Source organism: Montipora capricornis, unplaced genomic scaffold, assembly GCF_036669925.1.
Source record: "Montipora capricornis isolate CH-2021 unplaced genomic scaffold, ASM3666992v2 scaffold_425, whole genome shotgun sequence".
Taxonomy (NCBI): Eukaryota; Metazoa; Cnidaria; class Anthozoa; order Scleractinia; family Acroporidae; genus Montipora; species Montipora capricornis.
Genome location: NW_027180157.1, coordinates 92501 through 109906, shown reverse-complemented (window position 1 = coordinate 109906; position 17406 = coordinate 92501). Strand labels below are relative to the sequence as shown.

The 17406-nt window shown below is 39.2% G+C and overlaps 3 protein-coding genes across 3 annotated transcripts; 2 read left to right on the top strand and 1 right to left on the bottom strand.

Moving 5' to 3' along the window:
• The first annotated feature begins 510 nt into the window (after window positions 1-510).
• Window positions 511-1878, top strand: LOC138035585 (uncharacterized). The gene has a single exon (XM_068882227.1). The coding sequence runs from the start codon at window positions 658-660 to the stop codon at window positions 1687-1689; it is 1032 nt and encodes a 343-aa protein (XP_068738328.1). The 5' UTR covers window positions 511-657; the 3' UTR covers window positions 1690-1878.
• Window positions 1879-3025: 1147 nt separating this feature from the next.
• LOC138035587 (uncharacterized) lies at window positions 3026-8221 on the bottom strand. Its single transcript, XM_068882229.1, has 4 exons — window positions 7726-8221; window positions 7184-7297; window positions 5378-5497; window positions 3026-3220 (listed from the first exon to the last, which is right to left on the bottom strand). The coding sequence occupies exons 1-4, from the start codon at window positions 8112-8114 to the stop codon at window positions 3103-3105; spliced, it is 741 nt and encodes a 246-aa protein (XP_068738330.1). The 5' UTR covers window positions 8115-8221; the 3' UTR covers window positions 3026-3102.
• A 14-nt stretch (window positions 8222-8235) lies between these two features.
• LOC138035586 (B-cell receptor-associated protein 31-like) lies at window positions 8236-17079 on the top strand. Its single transcript, XM_068882228.1, has 7 exons — window positions 8236-8412; window positions 8542-8642; window positions 10640-10790; window positions 12637-12772; window positions 14006-14132; window positions 14803-14903; window positions 16062-17079. Exons 1-7 carry the CDS (start codon window positions 8321-8323, stop codon window positions 16113-16115), a joined length of 762 nt encoding a protein of 253 aa, XP_068738329.1. The 5' UTR covers window positions 8236-8320; the 3' UTR covers window positions 16116-17079.
• The last annotated feature ends 327 nt before the right edge of the window (window positions 17080-17406 follow it).

The window sequence follows — 17406 nt, the reverse complement described above, 5'->3', positions numbered from 1 at the left end:
AAAGTCAAATAACGACTGGAAGCATAGTTTCCAATGGATGCAAGTTCAACATCTCATATGGGTTATATCATTCTGCGTGATGCTGTTCTAGTCAAAGACCCACATTTCACCGTTGCTCACCACACAGTAGGGAGCTTGAGCACGCGCATTTTTGAGACGCGCACGGCAATCGGAAGTGAGCTTTTTTCCCTTTTAACTTGTCTTCACACAACCAAATTTCATTGCCAAGTCTCTTTTCTCCATTAGAGATGATTAGTATAAAAATCTGGGAGACACAACTGTCCTGGCACGCGAATTGGTCTCTTCCAGTTGCCGTCCGCGTCTCAAAAACGCGCGTGCTTAAGCTCCCTAGTGTCCAGTAGATCGGTGGTTAATTAGAGCATACAACTAGATTACGGAGGGTTGTGGGTTCAAATCACATCTGGAACTCGGATTTTTTCCGAGTTTCCAATGGATACAATTTCAAAAACACGCAGATATGCGTGATTATTATTATTAACGTTTTTAAATTTAACTGCAGGAGGAGAACAAGTCGCATCATCAGTAACACAGATTTGGTATTCTCTGCGGCTCAGCGAGGATGACTTTCAGCTAGTGATTCGGACCCTGCATGAATTGATTGAAGCATCGAGTCTTGAAGAGCTGACACAAGGCAGAATGAAGATACACCAGAGTCACTTTCAGAGGATTATTGAAGTATGGTGTACTTGGATTCAACTAAGCTCCCGTGGCGGAGATTGGATCACCGAGGCTCGGCGCAGGCAGTTCGAAGACCCCAAAGCAAAGAACGGAATGGATATGTACCTGATGGAAATCCCGAAGGAGCACAAAAGATCAGCATCAGAGTGGTTTGCGAATGGGATTCTGTTAGCAAACGAATCTCGAGAGGTTCTTCCCCGAGAGAATTTTACTCTGACGGGTTCCGACTTCTTACTTAATAACAACAGGGGCGCTTTCAGTTACATCCTTCAATCGTCCGTCCTTCCATTCTGTGGATGGGATTACAAAGAGGTCCGACGATGGGGATACTCTGCTTGTATCCTGAAGATGTACAGCGAGTACGTCAGTCACGTGCTTACGAAATGCGCTTTGAGAATGGCCACTGACAAAGTCGAGTTCCACTTCCTGTTGTGCAACTGTATGGAGATCACACCATTTCTTCCTGCAAGCTGGAAGTTTGATCGGGTGACCACCTCTAACATTGCAGACTTCGTTCCTCTGACACAACTACTGGACACTTTCAAGCCCTTTCTGAACTTCAATAACTCTTTCGCGGTTATTATCACCGAGTTTCTAAACTGGGTTCAGCTCACAAATTTGCAGATAGAAGCGATGACACGAGCCCATTTTATGCCACGAGGAGACAGCTTTCGCAAGAAAGTTTTGCACGACACAAACAATGCTGCCATTTCCAGTTCTAGAGGGTTGGAAGCTTTTGTGGAATACCACGATCACAGTGCAGAGTTCATCCATTTTCTCCGAGCGTCTTTATTGAGTCATGAAATTCCCGCTGAGCGAAATGGAAGGCGCAAGTGGATCTCCGTGGCTGACTATAATGGGTTGATTGCACGAAATTTCCTTCGCTGCCGCAATCGAATTGTACCATCAAGATGGATGCTAAATTGTCGCCGAGTAACCATTCTGAACGGCTATGAGAGAGCAGTAGAGTGGATTCTCAAACCAAAATGAAACGGACACTGTTCGAACTGTCTACCCGTCTTGTTTTCCCTAGATTGTCAAAAAGCGTTTTTCTAACGTATACTAATAATCGATAAGTTCACATAATTGTTAGGTAGCTAACGCGACGGGCAAACCCTGACTATGTTTCGTTTGTTTGTACTGTTCTACGACTCCGTTCAATTAAACAGTATTATGCAACGTGTTGAGCTGTAAGATTAAGATGTATCACGTTCCCACTAGTTAATGATATGGTGGTGGAGTTTTGTAGAAAACGAATAGGCTTAAGCATCGAATCCGGGACGATAATTCGGACGAATGATATGTTAACAAAAAGTGTCACCTTTAGTTTAGGCCGCTCAAGTCCCCCGGAGTGGGGGAGGGGGGGCTCCGCTCCGAGGTCCGACCCGTTACTCTTTTATATACCATTTTTGGCAGAAAAGATACCCGTTTCGTATACCTTCCATTGGAAAATAATGAAAGGCCCTTTTAAATAGCCAAATGACAAATGCCCCTACCCTTTCATATTCTTTCGACTCGTGAAATCCCTCCTCTTTCATATACCTGAAGCGTGAAAAAGGTACTCCTTTCGGTAAATGTGGAGGTCGAGTCAACCTTGGCGTAAAGTGCTCAATGCTGTGGTAGCAGAGCTAAGTATACATAAGTTGAAGGATTAAAGAGGACGCATCGATTCTCTGTTACTCTGAGTTTCGCGCCTAAGCGCTCGTCAGACAAAACTTATATATATATTTCTCATCTACCTAAGTTTGCGGATCGCGTGAAAGAGCACGAACTAAGCATCAAAACATTTAATTTATAAAGTTCATAATACAACAAATCGCAACATCGATATAAAAATTGAACCGGGCAGTAAAACTGGGAACGAGCTAATTTCGTACGTACATTGTTCTTTTGAATGATATGTTAATAAGAAGTCCCATCTCCTTTAGTACAGGCCGCTGGAGTCACAAGTAAACACAAAGACCGTAAACGGTGAAATCTTGAATTAAACTCTCCGCTTCTATGAATTCCACGTTCATTTTTCATCTCCTGTTTTATGGTATTTTAAACTTTCTTTTTTGCAACTCCACAAAGGCATTTTATTTTTTTGTTTGAGTACCGAACAAAAAAGCACCCACATTACACCTTCAAAATTCGTTCCAAGGCCCACTAAGCAAAAACAGCACCTTTCTACTACCCCCTAAAACCTTCCAAAGATACGCACGTAAGGACTCCGGGACGAAAGTAATACTTAGCATGGAAGGTACAGGGAAAATGTCAAAATGAAGTTTAATGAATATATTAATATTATTGGAATGGAGTGATCAAGTGAGTGAGTGCATGACTGCTCCTGATACCTCATTGCATGACTACGTCATCCATGAGCTAAAAAGGGGTCCCAGTATCAAATTGAATAAAATTAACTTACGCTGATTCCACTTCTGGGATAACTCGAATTCCTCTGTCAGCAGCATATGATACCAAAGATCTTATTTGTTCCTGGCTGTAAAACTCACTTGAAGCATTTTGTAATTCAGGGTAACTATTAAAAAATAATGGAGAAAAGGATTCTATGGATTAAATTGTATCCCAAGGGTTTTAAGAAAATTTAGAGCTTAAGCAATAGACTATTTTACAGTTCTGCGCTTGAATAACAGCAAGGCTGGAGATAACCTTGCTTTGATACAAACGCCATTGCTTTTCTTATGCAAATCATGTTATTGTAATGCTAACAAGTTTCTGTTTACATAGGAAAAGCAGTGAGGTTTGTATCCGAACCAAGGTCAATTCCAGCTTCACTTTTATTCAAAGCCCTGGTAACTGAGCATAACTGTATGATGGTCTATTGCTATTACTATTTTTCAGCAAGCTAAGAGGGTAAGTGTACAGGTTAGTACGATTTCTTGGTAAAGGTAAATGCTAATTGACTATATTTCCAGATGAAAGTGATGTTGAAGAGTATTGGGGGACACTTCGCTTCGCATATCAAAATCGTTTTGTATTAATTTAATCACCTGCATTAATTTCTGGACAAATCTGCCATGTTATGCTCATTTTGAGGTTTTCTGGTCGAAAAGTTATTATATAGAAATTAAGGGTGCTTTCCTTTTGTCAGAACTGGCCGGCCAGACCCGTCAATGGTTTGCAAAGAAAATGCAACAATTTGAAGGAACGCTTGCCTGTTAGTCCCTCGTATTCTTCTGCAGGAGTATATGTCATCCTCAACTCCCTCGAGGTGTGTTAATTTGAAGGCATTGTAGAATGCCTGGTCTGTCCGGTCCATTCTGTCAAATGGAAAGCGCCCTAAGATTCTATGCCCTTGCAAAAAACGTTCAGGAACAAAGGTGATGAAAAGTGTTTGCAGGAGTTTTCAATGATGTTTGAAAATTCGAAAAATTTATCTAAATTGTTCAAAAAATCATTTCCATCGTTGCGATCTATAACAGAAGACAATCAATTTCCTCAATACAGTGACAAAATCCCATCAATAGAAAACAGACTTTGGTTCAGAGCTGGGGTATTTGGAATTTAAAAATCTCCTTATTTGGATGTAACGTAGCTGACGGACTTTCCCGCGCATGCAGCTGCGATCTTTTTATGTCCATATTTGGGCATAAAATTAGTGTCCTAATATCCCAAGCTTTGTTCCAAGGAAAAGCGTTGCAAGTTACACGCTTTAAGGTCACGTGCTTCTGTAAAAAGGCATATTGCATAATGCATTAGTTTGGGTTTTTACTGATGCTAACTTAAAGACATTTTCTGTAGTTTTTATATAGCCTGCATGGCAGCCGTTCGAAGGGGAAGGAAAGGGAGAACCAGAGGGAGAATGAGGAGGTCGGGCGCAAACGCGTTATTCTTTTGCTGGTTCTCCCTTTCCTTTGAACGCCTGCCACGCAGGCTACTCTTATAAAGAGATCAAAATCGCTTGACCCTGTCAGCCCATTTCATTAAGGCAGTCTACACCAACAGCTTAACCTTGATCCATCGCTATGTATAGATTGAATTGTATCCCAAGGGTTTCAAGAAAATTTCGAGTTGGTGGCTGGTGTGAGTTGAGTAACCGACTGCTGTCATTGTTAAAATGAATATACATGTACTAATAACCTTAGTTTTGAATGAATCTGTATTTAATTTCTTTGTTTGTGGAAAAAAAATTGCTGACTTGTCTGCATGAAGTAGCTGACAATTTGTGTCGCCTGTCAGTACTTACTGAAACTACTACTGGTATTCAGTTCACAGGACTTTACAATATAAGATCAATTAAAATGTTTTCAGTCAGTCCATCAGACTGGATCAATAGTACCAATTTCAGGAAAAAACAAATAAAAATCTAAGAGGTCATCCCAAATTCTTCATATTGAATTGGACTGGACTAAAGTCCTTGCAATAATTTCTCGCCTTTGGCATAACAATGGAGTTGAACTGAGAGAACAAACTTAAAATCAGATACACTGACTATAGACCTCTTTCATAATGGTGGCCAAATAAATTATTCTTTTGTTTTAATGCTAATAAGCCCTACTAACCTCGCTACGACAAGCAAATTTCAAAAGAATATTTGTTTTAAAACGAGGGCAGTAGGTCTAATTAACATAAATACAAAAGAATGTAAAGTTGGTCGCCATCTATGAAAGTGGTCTATAGTTGGCTTTGAAAATAATATAAATTTCTAATATTCAAAAAACTTGTGAAGGCTTACAGTTTGCTCTCAACACTGAATCGACACCAATCTAAAATGTGCAGATGAAAAACATTCAACTTGACATAGCTCATGCCATCGAGGATGTTGTAAAGAAGCTCAACAGGAAAGTATCTCCTTCTGCAAGAAACAACACAACTTGCCATTAATTTACAGTCAACTCAAGCTACCGGTATATATGTCATGTGTGACCTGAGTATCCACAAGACTGAAATAAACATTCCTGTTTGGAGTTTCCAGATTTGAATGGAATCTTGAAGATTTTTCTGAAAGTTGCTACAAAAAATGCACAATAATAAACTGAACAATAATTCATCAAATGTTTGAAGTAGCCTTTACTTTTCAAACACCATTTATAAAACTTTTATAACATGAAAGTTCACAGATAACTATTTTTGACATATCAAGGAAATATTCAATGGGAATTCAGAATCTCGAGAGCAAAGTTCAAAACTTGCACGCAGATTTGAATACTACGTACAAATCTCAAAACAACTGGTCATGTGTGACATAGCTTGACAGTCTGTAAATTTAAAATGTACCTGTACAGGCAATAGGAAATTGAGAGTCTAAAAAATGGTGGCCGAAAACGGGTATTCGAGAGTTTGAATGCCATTTTTTGACACAAAGGCATTATTATTAAACCTTTTGCTCTTAAAAATGACATCAAATGTTCTCGCTCTGAACAATTTTTTTAAAACCACCGACTGGATGGTTCAGTTTGTTGAACATCAGGATACCGTGCGGGAGGTAGTGAGTTCGATTCCAGCTGGACCAACACTCAGGGTTTTCAAATAACTGAGGAGAAAGGAATGGAATGGAATCTACAAAATTAATGGCTAGACTTTTAAGTTCTCTCAGATAAGGACTATAAACCGTAGCCCCAACTCACAACCCTTCAATGTTCATAAACTCTGTGGGACATTCAAGATCCCATACACTGTTTGATCAGAGCAGCTAGGGCACAGAGTTCCTGTTCTGTTGGACAGGCCTGAATTTTCCAGCAAAAATGTGGCTGGCTTGGTAGTGATATCTCAAAAACCTTTTGGTGTATGAGGTCAGCAAAAACAGCCATAAGTCAAAAGGGAATTTGCAGAGTGCTCGATATATAATTTTCATAGATGGTGTACCTCTTTGTAGCTTATGTAAGGTTACGTTTTTTTATTCCAAAGACAAAATGTCTGGCTTTAATGCCAGGCAATTTCACTTTTCATGATCAATAGGGCACTCCTTAATAATTAAAGGGATAAGGATTTACACAAGTAACAAAATAACGCCTCTTGTTGGCTGCGTAAACCCCTGAATCCAAGCTACATTCTCTTGTTTGAGATTTAAAAAGGCATCCCCTCCATTGACTCCTCCCGTTAGTTCAATGGTGCTCCAATTTGACCCAATGGATAATGGTAATACATGATGATAATAATAATAATAATAATAATAATAATAATAATAATAACAACAATCATAATAATAATAATAATCATAAGAAGAAGAAAAACAACAACAACAACAAATTATAGTAAATTGAACATACTGATGATGATGATACTGACTAGTATTTAGTAATAATGTAATAGTAAAAAAAAAGAAAGGAAACTTTAAGGAACTTTATTTAAGTGTCTAATCTTCTAGCGGTGGATCGGACCATGCTAATTAAAATTAACAAATTAATGCAAATCAAATCAAATGTTGGTTTTTGTAGAGAGGGAAAACCGGAGTACCCGGAGAAAAAAACCTCTTGGTGCAGAGTAGAAAAGCAACAAACTCAACCCATATATGACACCAAATCTGGGAATGCACTCTTACCCAGTGTCCAACATCAACCCTCTGTGGTTGTATTTTGGTTCATCGACAATATTCACTGTGCTGTTAACTATGCTTCCATCAACGATGAGCTGGGAAAATGTCTCCATTCCGTACCTGCAGGGGATGAAACAAAGAATGTTAGCAATTCTTTCAGATTTGTAGTCTTGGTCCAGACTATTCTTACAAATTGACCAGCAGTAGGCAAAGGACGAGGGGGGTTTCCTGCAGGCCACTCTGGGATGTTCCATCTGAACTCCCCACCATGGATAAGGTCCATCAGAAAACGGCTGGTAATAATCTTTCTTTCTCAAAGACACAAAGAAAAATATGCAAGGGGTAGGAAAGGTCATTTTCAAGGCGTTGTAACAAGAATCCAAGGGGCAGGAATCTTACTCATTTACACCACAAGGGCGGATCATGGAAGTCGTCCCCCTACCGCAGCACCATGTTCCATAGTTTAAGCTTAATTGTGTTTGGCTGACTAGCCTGCGTGAAAAACAAAGCATCTGCATGGCTGAAATGTGTTTGAATTCACAACTTACAAGGCGCCATACGGGGTCTTTGATTCAATACTGGCTTGTCCTTTGCTCAGCTTCAGCGTGTAGTTGTAAGATGTGTCAGCTTGCAAACTTTCACTGTCGCTGCTAACTATCAAAAAGAGTTCGCTCAGAGCTTCATCGTTTGCACGAGGGTCTAAATGATTCTTTTTTTCAATCTGCTGGAGAATTATTTCCAAGTATCGTGTAATTCCTCGCTTGAGGACTCCAGAGGTAGACGATGTCTTGAAAGTGAACACTGGCGAAACAGGAAGTGGTGGCCCAGACAACGAGATAGAGGCCGGAAGAGGCCATATTATTGATGTCTTGGAATTCGAAGGAAAATGAAGAAAAATAGCAAAAACAATGCAATACAGCAAGGAGAATACAGTCATCTTGAAAAACGTTTTCTATGCCGATCCACAGTTAGACGATTTTGCAGAAACGTTCCAAACGTCACGAGTTCTCAGGGATCCCATGAACATGTATTAAGTAGGTTACCAAGTCCAAAAGGCTTGGTTACCTTACTCGTGAGTCATTTCTTTTTGCGATTGCTATCTTCACATTCAATCACCTTTTCAGGAGCTTAAATTCCATCAAAATGACGCTACAGTGGACTTTCGCAGCCGGCTTCCTCTACTTCGAGATTGGAATCCTAATTCTTTTCTGTCTTCCCTTTATTTCTCCCCGAAGGTAAGGCTTTGTTAGTTTCGACATGTGTACATTACATGTGCAAGCTGTTTGTTTTAGCTGATATATCCATGACTTCGTTTTATTTTGTTCGATCCCGAATGGTTCAAAACTGTTTTATGGTCTTTATAGATGGAACCGAATCTTCAACTCCAGGATCATAGGAACCTTGTTCGAATACGGCAATTTTTACTACAATGTCTTTGTGATCGTGATGGTCTTGTTGCTTGCTGGTAAGTACAATACAAGTCTACCTCGGAACAGAACCTCGCCTGCATTTTAATTTTCCGACAATTAACGTAAACCCTCGTTATGATAGATTATCTTTATCTGAAAGACTGGCGTAGCATTAATCTCAACGGTTCCCATTAGTATAAATTTGCGGAAAAACAATTTTCTTGGCTGGGACACTCCTAAAAGTGTACTATTTAGCGCTGAAAGTGACGTGGGAACATTTCATTGCTCCATTGACTTATCGATCTTGAAATATATAAACTAAAGAGATTAAAGAGATCTCGAACTTGAAGGATTAAGGTTTTGCTGCCTTTTTGAACAGTAAAAAGGAAACACAGTCCCTTTCAATTTTTACTTTCAATTTTCATGTTGGATCTTGACGTCACCTGTTTAATTTAGCAGCTGGGGCGTGTTGTTTAACAAATTTGCCATAACATATCAAACATTTCTGTGCTGATGCGAAAGCGATAGTGGGTTCTGCAAAGTTGGCTGATTAAATGTCGTAAATAAATTTATCTGCAGCATTGCTTTTTGTTTAAATTTTCACCAACACAATGGTTTGCAAAATTATTGTTTTGCATCTCTTACTTTTTGTTACAAGTCACGAGAGCAAGTGAAACTCTCTTCTAAAAATTTCTGGTTTCAAGAACCTTTTTAAAAAAATCTATTTTCTCAATGAAGATAGTGTTTTAAAAAATATCACAGAATTCAGAAAGAAACAGAGAAGAAGAATATCCAAGAACCACAATAAAAGAGTTTTGTATTAAGGGGGGGGGGGGTGGCACTTAACTACAGAAAGACAATGGTTGCTAAGGGAGCTACAGCCCTACTGAAAGGTTGTATGGATGGTTCTATGAGGTAACCTTTTCAGTGGAAATCGGACATCACTTCAATCACATGGTGCATGTGCACCTAGTCCCAGTACTCTGCCGTTTTGACTGGATGGGAACCGCCCCATCATTTTTCGTGAAGTGTCGCATGGAATTCTTTGGGATATTACAGAAAAATCCACATCCCCATGACAGATGGGTTTCTGGAAATTCTCGGGGTCGGGGGGGCCAAAGGCTATGGAAATCCAAGAGGGAGGGGGGTTGAAACTAAAAAAATCTTCTTTGGGGGTCATTTCCTCAAGCTTTTAGACCTGTAACACCTGAGTCTGAAAAAAGTAGAAATCTTTCTGCTTACAAATTTGTTACCTATATACCTCAAGCTCTCTCAATAGGTTCCTTCATAACAGGGCTCGACACTAACGGTAGCCAACTAGCCACAGTCTAGTGAAATTTCAGTTTTGGCTAGTAGATTTTGAGCTTCCACTAGCCATTGGGGCTAGTAAATAATGTGAAGTAGCGGAATTTACTGCCTAAGAAAATGATAAGTTAAAAAAAAAAAAAACTGTAAAGGAAACCAATGCGGATTACAGCTTCCCCATGCCACGTTATGAGTGATTAATCACGTGTGAAATCATAAGGAAAATCCCTGCTGCTGTGTCCTTATGCCCAGGGGGTAACTCCGTCACAAACAATCGTTATTTTTTTTTTAATCCATGCTACAGATTGTGTGTTAGTCAATGTTCTCATAATGTTGCATTAAAAATTTGTGAAAAACAAACTTTATGTTAACTGATGCCAAGGTTTTAGTCGTTTTCTGTTTTGGTCATGTGGTTTACCAAATATGGTTGAGAGTCGAACCAGAGAAAGGTATGTTTATTGTTAATTAAATAGAACACACTTGGCCAAACAGGATAACTGTGGACTCCGAGTTAAAAGAATTCGAGAAATGACTATTTGAAGTGGTCCATATGTCATTGAATGTTTTGGTTGTTAAGAGCCACCCCCCTTAAGCTTGGGTAACCTTATTTGGTACAAAAGTGACAATCTACTCTCTAAAATGGAAAATATCTGCCAGTATTTTTCTACGTTTTGTCGTTTGCAGCGACCTTTAATCACCCACTTCATAAAAAGAATCAACTTTTGAGGCTGTCCCCTCTGTTTGATAGATTCTATCCGGGAGACACGGAAATACAGCAAAATAGACTCAGCACCACAAGATTTGAAAAACAATCCTCAAGCTGAAACAATGGCACAGATGAGGATGTTCCGTGCACAGCGCAACCTGTATATCTCTGGATTCTCGCTGTTTCTTCTTGTGTAAGTTTCTAACCATGATGCCAGGAAAACTCTGTTTGCATTTTTTGGAGAGCAGGGCTGGTGCAGTGGTGAGAGCACTCGCCTTCCAGCAATGCGGTCCAGGATCGATTCCCCGATTCTACGCCATATGTGGGTTGAGTTTGTTGGTTCTCTACTCTGCTCCGAGAGGTTTTTTCCTGGGTACTCCGGTTTTCCCCTCCCCTCAAAAACCAACATATGCAGGCGTAGTTCAGTTGGCTAGCGCGCAGCTTTCGGAGCAAGGGGTCCCCAGTTCGATCCTTGGTGACTTCAGTGTCTGTTTCCACTTTCCTCTGATCCGTGTGGCTATAGCTTTAAATAACCGTGAAATGAAAAGGCGCACCGTCGACTTCCATTGATACCAGTTTCATAAACTGAAGGAACTACCGACGTTAAATAAATTGACTTTACATGTACTTTATACACAGCAATGCAGGCTCAATATTTTAAATAGCCAAAACAAAGAATGCTCAACATTGAAAGTCAGTTGGTTGCATCAGGCTTAAAAACGGAAGACACCAGGAGCTATATATAATTTGGAGTTTTGTTCGAATTAATCAACTATCATAGCAAAACAGAAAGAGAATGTGCCTGCAGAAGATTTTCCAATGGCAATAAACTTGATTTTTAAAATTATTTTGGACAGATTGTTCTGAGGGTTTTTTGATTGTGCAAAATTAAGAAAAAACTATGATCCTTTGTGTGACTTGAATTCTGTGCTTTTTCCCCTGCGTCTTTGTGCTTAAGTCAGTTTTGTTTTCTCTCTGAGTTATCTACATCCATGTGCAGTATTCATGGACTTAGTCAAGTCAGCAAAGACTGTTGATATTATCTTTCTTACCAAACATCAGGTCATATATTTAGTTTAAAATGTTTTGAAGTAAATTCTGCATGCTAGAATTCATGTTGCCTAAAGTAGATTCAAATATCTTGCCATTTTACTGCAGCTGCAAATGTTTTGTCTCCATCTAGTTGGATCATCATTATGTCATAAATTAAAATCTTAACCGGCCATCTATTTAGAGTCTGTTGCCATCCCTGTGATGTTACCACTTAGGCTAAAGGAAGTTCTATATTATTTTTTTCTTTCTGTCATAACCCTAAGATGACTTTTATTAGCATGTTCATTAGGCCATCCTCACCAAAAACTTTATTTTGCTGTTCTTTTTAGCCTTGCCAAATTTCTGCATTTGGATAATAGGTGGGGTTACACGGGGCACTCTTACCACAGTAAATTACCCTTTTACTACGGGAAACTGCATTTAGTGGGTGTTACCGACATTTCCCAAGGTAAATTTCCATGGATATGTAAAAAAGATTAGACAAAGCACCCATGACATTTAACATAGTAAGTTGGAAGGGTCTTTTGATGCCCCTGGTACAAGAGCCAATCATGATGCTGATGATGTTGTGATTAAATTTCCCATCAATAAATTGCGTGATATTTCTTTTTACCTCGGTAATCTTCGTGACGTGTGACCACTGGTGAACACGGTATACTAAAACCCAAGTGTGAGGCAGCATGGGATAATTTACCATGGTGTGTGTGTGTGTGTAGCCGCACCTAATATGTGGTCCTTGTAAGTGACTTTTTCTGTGGGGGCTTTTCTCTTCTGATTGAAACATATGGTTCAAAACGCAGTACTTAACAGTACATGTACTGCGTTTTGAACCTTATGATTCAATCCTTACTTTGTTTAACTCCAGACAATTTTACTTGACAACTTGGGGCTATTCCTAGGATACCTGAGGGGGTGAAAAGGTTGGAGTAAAAATGTCCCCTCCATTAAAAGAAGTGTAAAAAAATTGAATTTGTGCCTCTCGTTAGAGTGCTGCGCCGTGTTGTCAAACTCCTTTCTGGCTACTCAGTCCTTGAAGCCTCTAATGAAGCCAGCATTCGTCAAGCTCAGAATGTTTCCAAGCAGTGCGAACAGCTGATGGCTGAAAATGACGAACTAAAAAAGGTATGTCATTACCATCAACTTCATGAACACCATTATCATCAAATTTTATTAAGGTGGCTCCCTAGAGTATTTGCGAGTACCCTCGCTACAGGGCAGTCGAGTGCTTTGGATTATGGCCATTACCATGGCAACATCACATCTTCCTATTTTTGGCATAAATTCCTTATACTTTCCTTTGGTGAAATTTCTTTCTTCCTTGCCACATTATGGAAATGATATTGCCTGACATTTTGAAGTGGTAAAAAATCAAGGGTTAGATGATTTTGCCAATATTCTGTAATTTGTCATGTTTCTAAATATATTCAATTAGCTCTGACGGATTTTAACAAATAATTTATATGCTATTTAATGGAAACTGTACATGGTTAGAACTGAGCCAATTTAAAAAAGAAAAATACTCAAAGGGAATGCAAGAAAATTAGCCGTTAATTTTTACAGATTTGGTCACGCAGACATCACAAAGATCAGAAAAACGCGCGATTTTGGCTTTTCACGTCATACTAGTGCCCAGCTTGCATGTGGCCCTAAAACTCTAAGGAGCCTCTGTAAATGGCATCAATTTGCAAATGTACATAGGCCGTATTCATAAATGGCGGTCAAGAAATGATTCTTTTGTCTTTGTGCTAATCATCCTAACTAGCCTCACTTTGGAACAAAAATTCTTTTGAATTTTGCTCGTGTTTACGAGGCTAGTTAGGATGATTAGCATAAAGAGAAAAGAATAATTACTTAGCTGCCATTTATGAATATTGTAGCTGTTGCATCCAAGCCATTCAAACATCTACTATAATTGTACAAACAAAGAAGTGTATTCAAACATCTTAAATATTGCTGCAATTTTAAAGTCCCTCCCAAACTTTTCAAATTACCGGTAACATTCAAAGTTGGTCTTTCTTGGGTGACTTAAACTTAAACATTTTATCAATGACATATATGTAAGCAATTAACATTATCCCTTTAATCACCAGGATTTCCCATGTAGACTTAAAATTAAGTAACATAAAAAGCCTCAGTGGAATAAGTATTGACAGCCGATGAAAAGCACAGGCTGCTTTACTCAGCGAAGTCGCCTAAATAGAAGTAATAATTTCTTCTATTATTAAAAACAGACTTTCAAACCTAATATTTTAATTCACCAGCTGCTAACTTCCAATTATATTGAAACCCCTAAAGCGGCGTGAGTGTAGATTAGTTATAACAGAAGTTGGTTGCTTTCTTGCTGCATTTCAACAGTCCATAGAAGAAGCAGGAGGAGAGGCCCAGAAAGCTCCAAAAGATGAAGATGAACTCAATCAGGAATTGAAGGAGCTGCGAGAATCCTTAGAAGAAAAGTCCAAGAAGCTTGCAGAAAGGACAGAAGGTGCTGCTAAGTATGATGCTTTTAACACACAGGAACCTTTTTTTTTAATTGAAATTCTGACTATTTGATGATTGTTAATTAATTAAATGGTGGTGTTAAATTTCAGACCAATTTGATGTTAACCCATTAAAACCTGCGGGAGCCGTTTGGGGTGTCAATCGGTTTAAGTGCCCCAGTGACCAAAAATTCAATTATTTTTCTTTGGATTTCAAATCTATGTTAACTAATCATTTATCAACTAAAGTGTTAAGCCTTGATTTAAAAAAAGACACTGGTTTATTTAAAGTGGAATTGTCCTATTTAATGGTCCGCCATTACTAACTTTAAGATCTTGAGACAGCTGGATCAAGGAGAAAATGACGTCGAAGGCCACAGAGTTAAGATGCAGCACGGGAGTTTCGGGCTTTCAGACTTTTAAAATCGTGTTTTGAGTATATAATATTGAAGCTGCATTCACACGCTGGATAAAAATCAAAGCTCACATTTTGCCAGTCAGGTGTCAAGCAAACGTATTTTCAAAATCTGAAGGAAAACAGGAAGTGATTTTTTTTTTTTATCACAGGGGCACTTTAGCAGTCAAAAACTATGTCCCTCCATTACCTCATTTGTTATTTTTCACTCACCCGCTGTTATTTCTAGTTTACATACATATATAATTTTTCTCTTACAGAGCTTGAGAAGACCAAGCTGGATTTGGCTGCGTTGAAGGAACAAGCTACTGGATTGACAAGAGAGTATGATAGGCTCTTGGATGAACACTCCAAAGCACAGGTGGGTGGGGAGGGAGGGGTCATGATGTTTCTTAACCAAAAAAATACTTAAATCACCATTGCTTTCATCTGCATTGTAAGGCGGGACATGTTATGGGAAAATATGCTCTACTTAGCTGCAAATGTGACAAGTTTCTTTTAAAGTTTGAAAGATATTCATGCAAATTTTCCTAGAATGGTGGCAAGACTAGATATCGAAGACTTTTTTGAAGAAATTGGCGGTGATCTGTTAAAGTATGCTTCAAACACTTTCGAACTATCGCGCACAAAAGTTTGCTTCACGGCTGCCAACTCAAACTTCAAACTTCCTGTGTCATGTCCATGCCCAGATGAAAACGACAGTAAGACAGAAAGAATTGCAAAAGAATAGTGGCCTGTATGGACAAGAACATTCTTTTCCAAATATTGACGTGCGCACTAGTCTATTTCGCTGGCCGCCACTTTGAAAAGCGATTGTGGGCTGTTGTTAGTCGATCAGGACGCCATCAAAAACTGAGAAAAGGTAGCAAAAGAACGGCTTAGAACACGTTTGAACGCGAACGATCGCAGACGCAAAATACTGGACAAAATAATGGACAGGTTGCACTTGGAATTGACTGGTACATAACATTTGCCCTAAGCTTAGCTTTAAAAGAATTATTTAGCATTCTTTCTGTATTGGAAAAACAATGACCTGTGACTTGTGACCTGGGTTTTGTACCTGCCGGTCTAATTATATTACATGTACGTACATTTCTGGACATAGTGATGCAGCGTCATCAAGAGAAAATGAGGGGACAGAGAGGGGGGCTCAGGGCGTTGGCCGGGATATGTCATGTCCACGAAAGTTATTTTTAGACGAGCGGAAGTCTTTTTCTAGCGGCAAGCTGTCTTCCGAGACGTCCGCATGCGGTCTTGCCTCGCTCTCAGGTTCTTAGTGAAAAGAGAAAATGGCGGCGCACGTGGAAGGCTGATGAATATTTTCATGTCTTTTCAAAATGCACGCGGACGTCTCGGAAGGCAGACTTCCGCTAGAACAAAGACTTTTGCGAGTCTAAAAATAACTTTCGTGGACATGACATATTAGGGCTGGACCGGGCACCTCCCTCTCTGTCGCCTCATTTTCTCTTGTCGTCATCGATAAATACTCATCCCTTCATCTCTCTGTCGGTCTTCTCAGGCTCAGTTGGAAAAAGACGAAACCCAGGCTCCTGAAGACAAGAAGGACAACTGAAATGTTTTAATCTTCCTCGCCAGTACATCCACACAGCAAAGAGCGGACGCTGATATCTACAGTGATCCTTTACAGTTTCGTGGGAAGTGATAAAGTGATAAATATGATAGTTGGTTACTTTACGTTTCTTCTGGCATAAATCTTTTAGCCCTAAACTGATAGTCCTAATCAAAATAAGCTTAATTACAAAGGCACTTTTTTTCATTCGAAGGAGTGTTTTGAACCGTAAATTTGTTAATGATTGAAAATGGGTAATCGAAAAGACCAGAAAGTTTTTAGAAAGGTTAAACGTTTTGTACCCGTGCAAAAGGGTCGATATTATGAGAAAGCTTTGAGGAAAGCATTTAGTTTCAACAGTTCCTCTCTCAAGTCGCCAGACTCCCATTTTCAAAGCGAGTTCAGAAGTTTTGTTTTCACCCTTGTCGTCGCTTTGAAGCAGAGGCATTTAAAAAGGGTTTGTAAGATTTGATCTGTGACTTTTACGTCGTAAATGAGATAAACTTTGTTGAACAAGATAGTGTTCAATTTGAGCGTTGCTTTGAGTAGAACTGTATGGGGTGAATAGAGAAAAAAACTATTGCTAGCCCTATTGAGAACCACACCAATATACATCAATACAATATGCCGGCTGTTCACGCGAGCGAACTTTCTCCTATGTTATTATTAACAATAGGCCATTTCCGAGTTCATGTCTGCCTCCTCTTCAAAGCGAGTCTAAGTGCGAAGTTTTTGTTATGAAAATTAGTTCTACATTACATATGAATGAAAACTAATTTTCATAACAAAAACTTCGCACTTAGACTCGCTTTGAAGAGGAGGCAGACTTGAACTCGGAAAGGGCCTATTGTAAAGCAGGTGTAATTGGAGTTGTGCTATTGTTGAGACAAAATAGCTGTTGTTGTTGTTGTTGTTGTTAATAAACGAAATGCAAAATGTAAACTAATAAAAATTAACTGTTAAAAGATAAGCGTATTCCCACGCGTTTTGCATGTGTTGGTTGATTTTCGTTTGTATTGTAATGCGTTAGTCATAGCCCTTATCGGTTTTGCCACATGAAGGAGACTACGGGGTCATTTTGTATTGAATAGGCCATTTCCGAGTTCATGCCTGCCTCCTCTTCAAAGCGAGTCTAAGTGCGAAGCTTTTAGCTTTTCTTATGATAATTAGTTTGCTATCATATGTAAAGTAGAACTAATTACCATCACAAAAACTTCGCACTTAGACTCGCTTTGAAGAGGAGGCATACGTGAACGCGGAAATGGCCTATTGACCCTTAAACTCTTTTGCATGT

What these genes read in the sequence shown, in the direction of transcription:
- LOC138035585 (XM_068882227.1), top strand. Translation starts at nt 658, where the DNA reads ATGAAGATACACCAGAGTCACTTTCAGAGGATTATTGAAGTATGGTGT.
- LOC138035587 (XM_068882229.1), bottom strand. Translation starts at nt 8,114, where the DNA reads ATGACTGTATTCTCCTTGCTGTATTGCATTGTTTTTGCTATTTTTCTT. An exon ending in GGGTTGATGTTGGACACTGG is followed by an intron (nt 5,498 to 7,183) that starts GTAAGAGTGCAT and finishes TGTTTCTTGCAG; the next exon opens with AAGGAGATACTTTCCTGTTG. An exon ending in TTCAGTGTTGAGAGCAAACT is followed by an intron (nt 3,221 to 5,377) that starts GTAAGCCTTCAC and finishes ATTTTTTAATAG; the next exon opens with TTACCCTGAATTACAAAATG.
- LOC138035586 (XM_068882228.1), top strand. Translation starts at nt 8,321, where the DNA reads ATGACGCTACAGTGGACTTTCGCAGCCGGCTTCCTCTACTTCGAGATT. An exon ending in GCTTGCAGAAAGGACAGAAG is followed by an intron (nt 14,133 to 14,802) that starts GTGCTGCTAAGT and finishes TTTCTCTTACAG; the next exon opens with AGCTTGAGAAGACCAAGCTG. An exon ending in ATGAACACTCCAAAGCACAG is followed by an intron (nt 14,904 to 16,061) that starts GTGGGTGGGGAG and finishes CGGTCTTCTCAG; the next exon opens with GCTCAGTTGGAAAAAGACGA.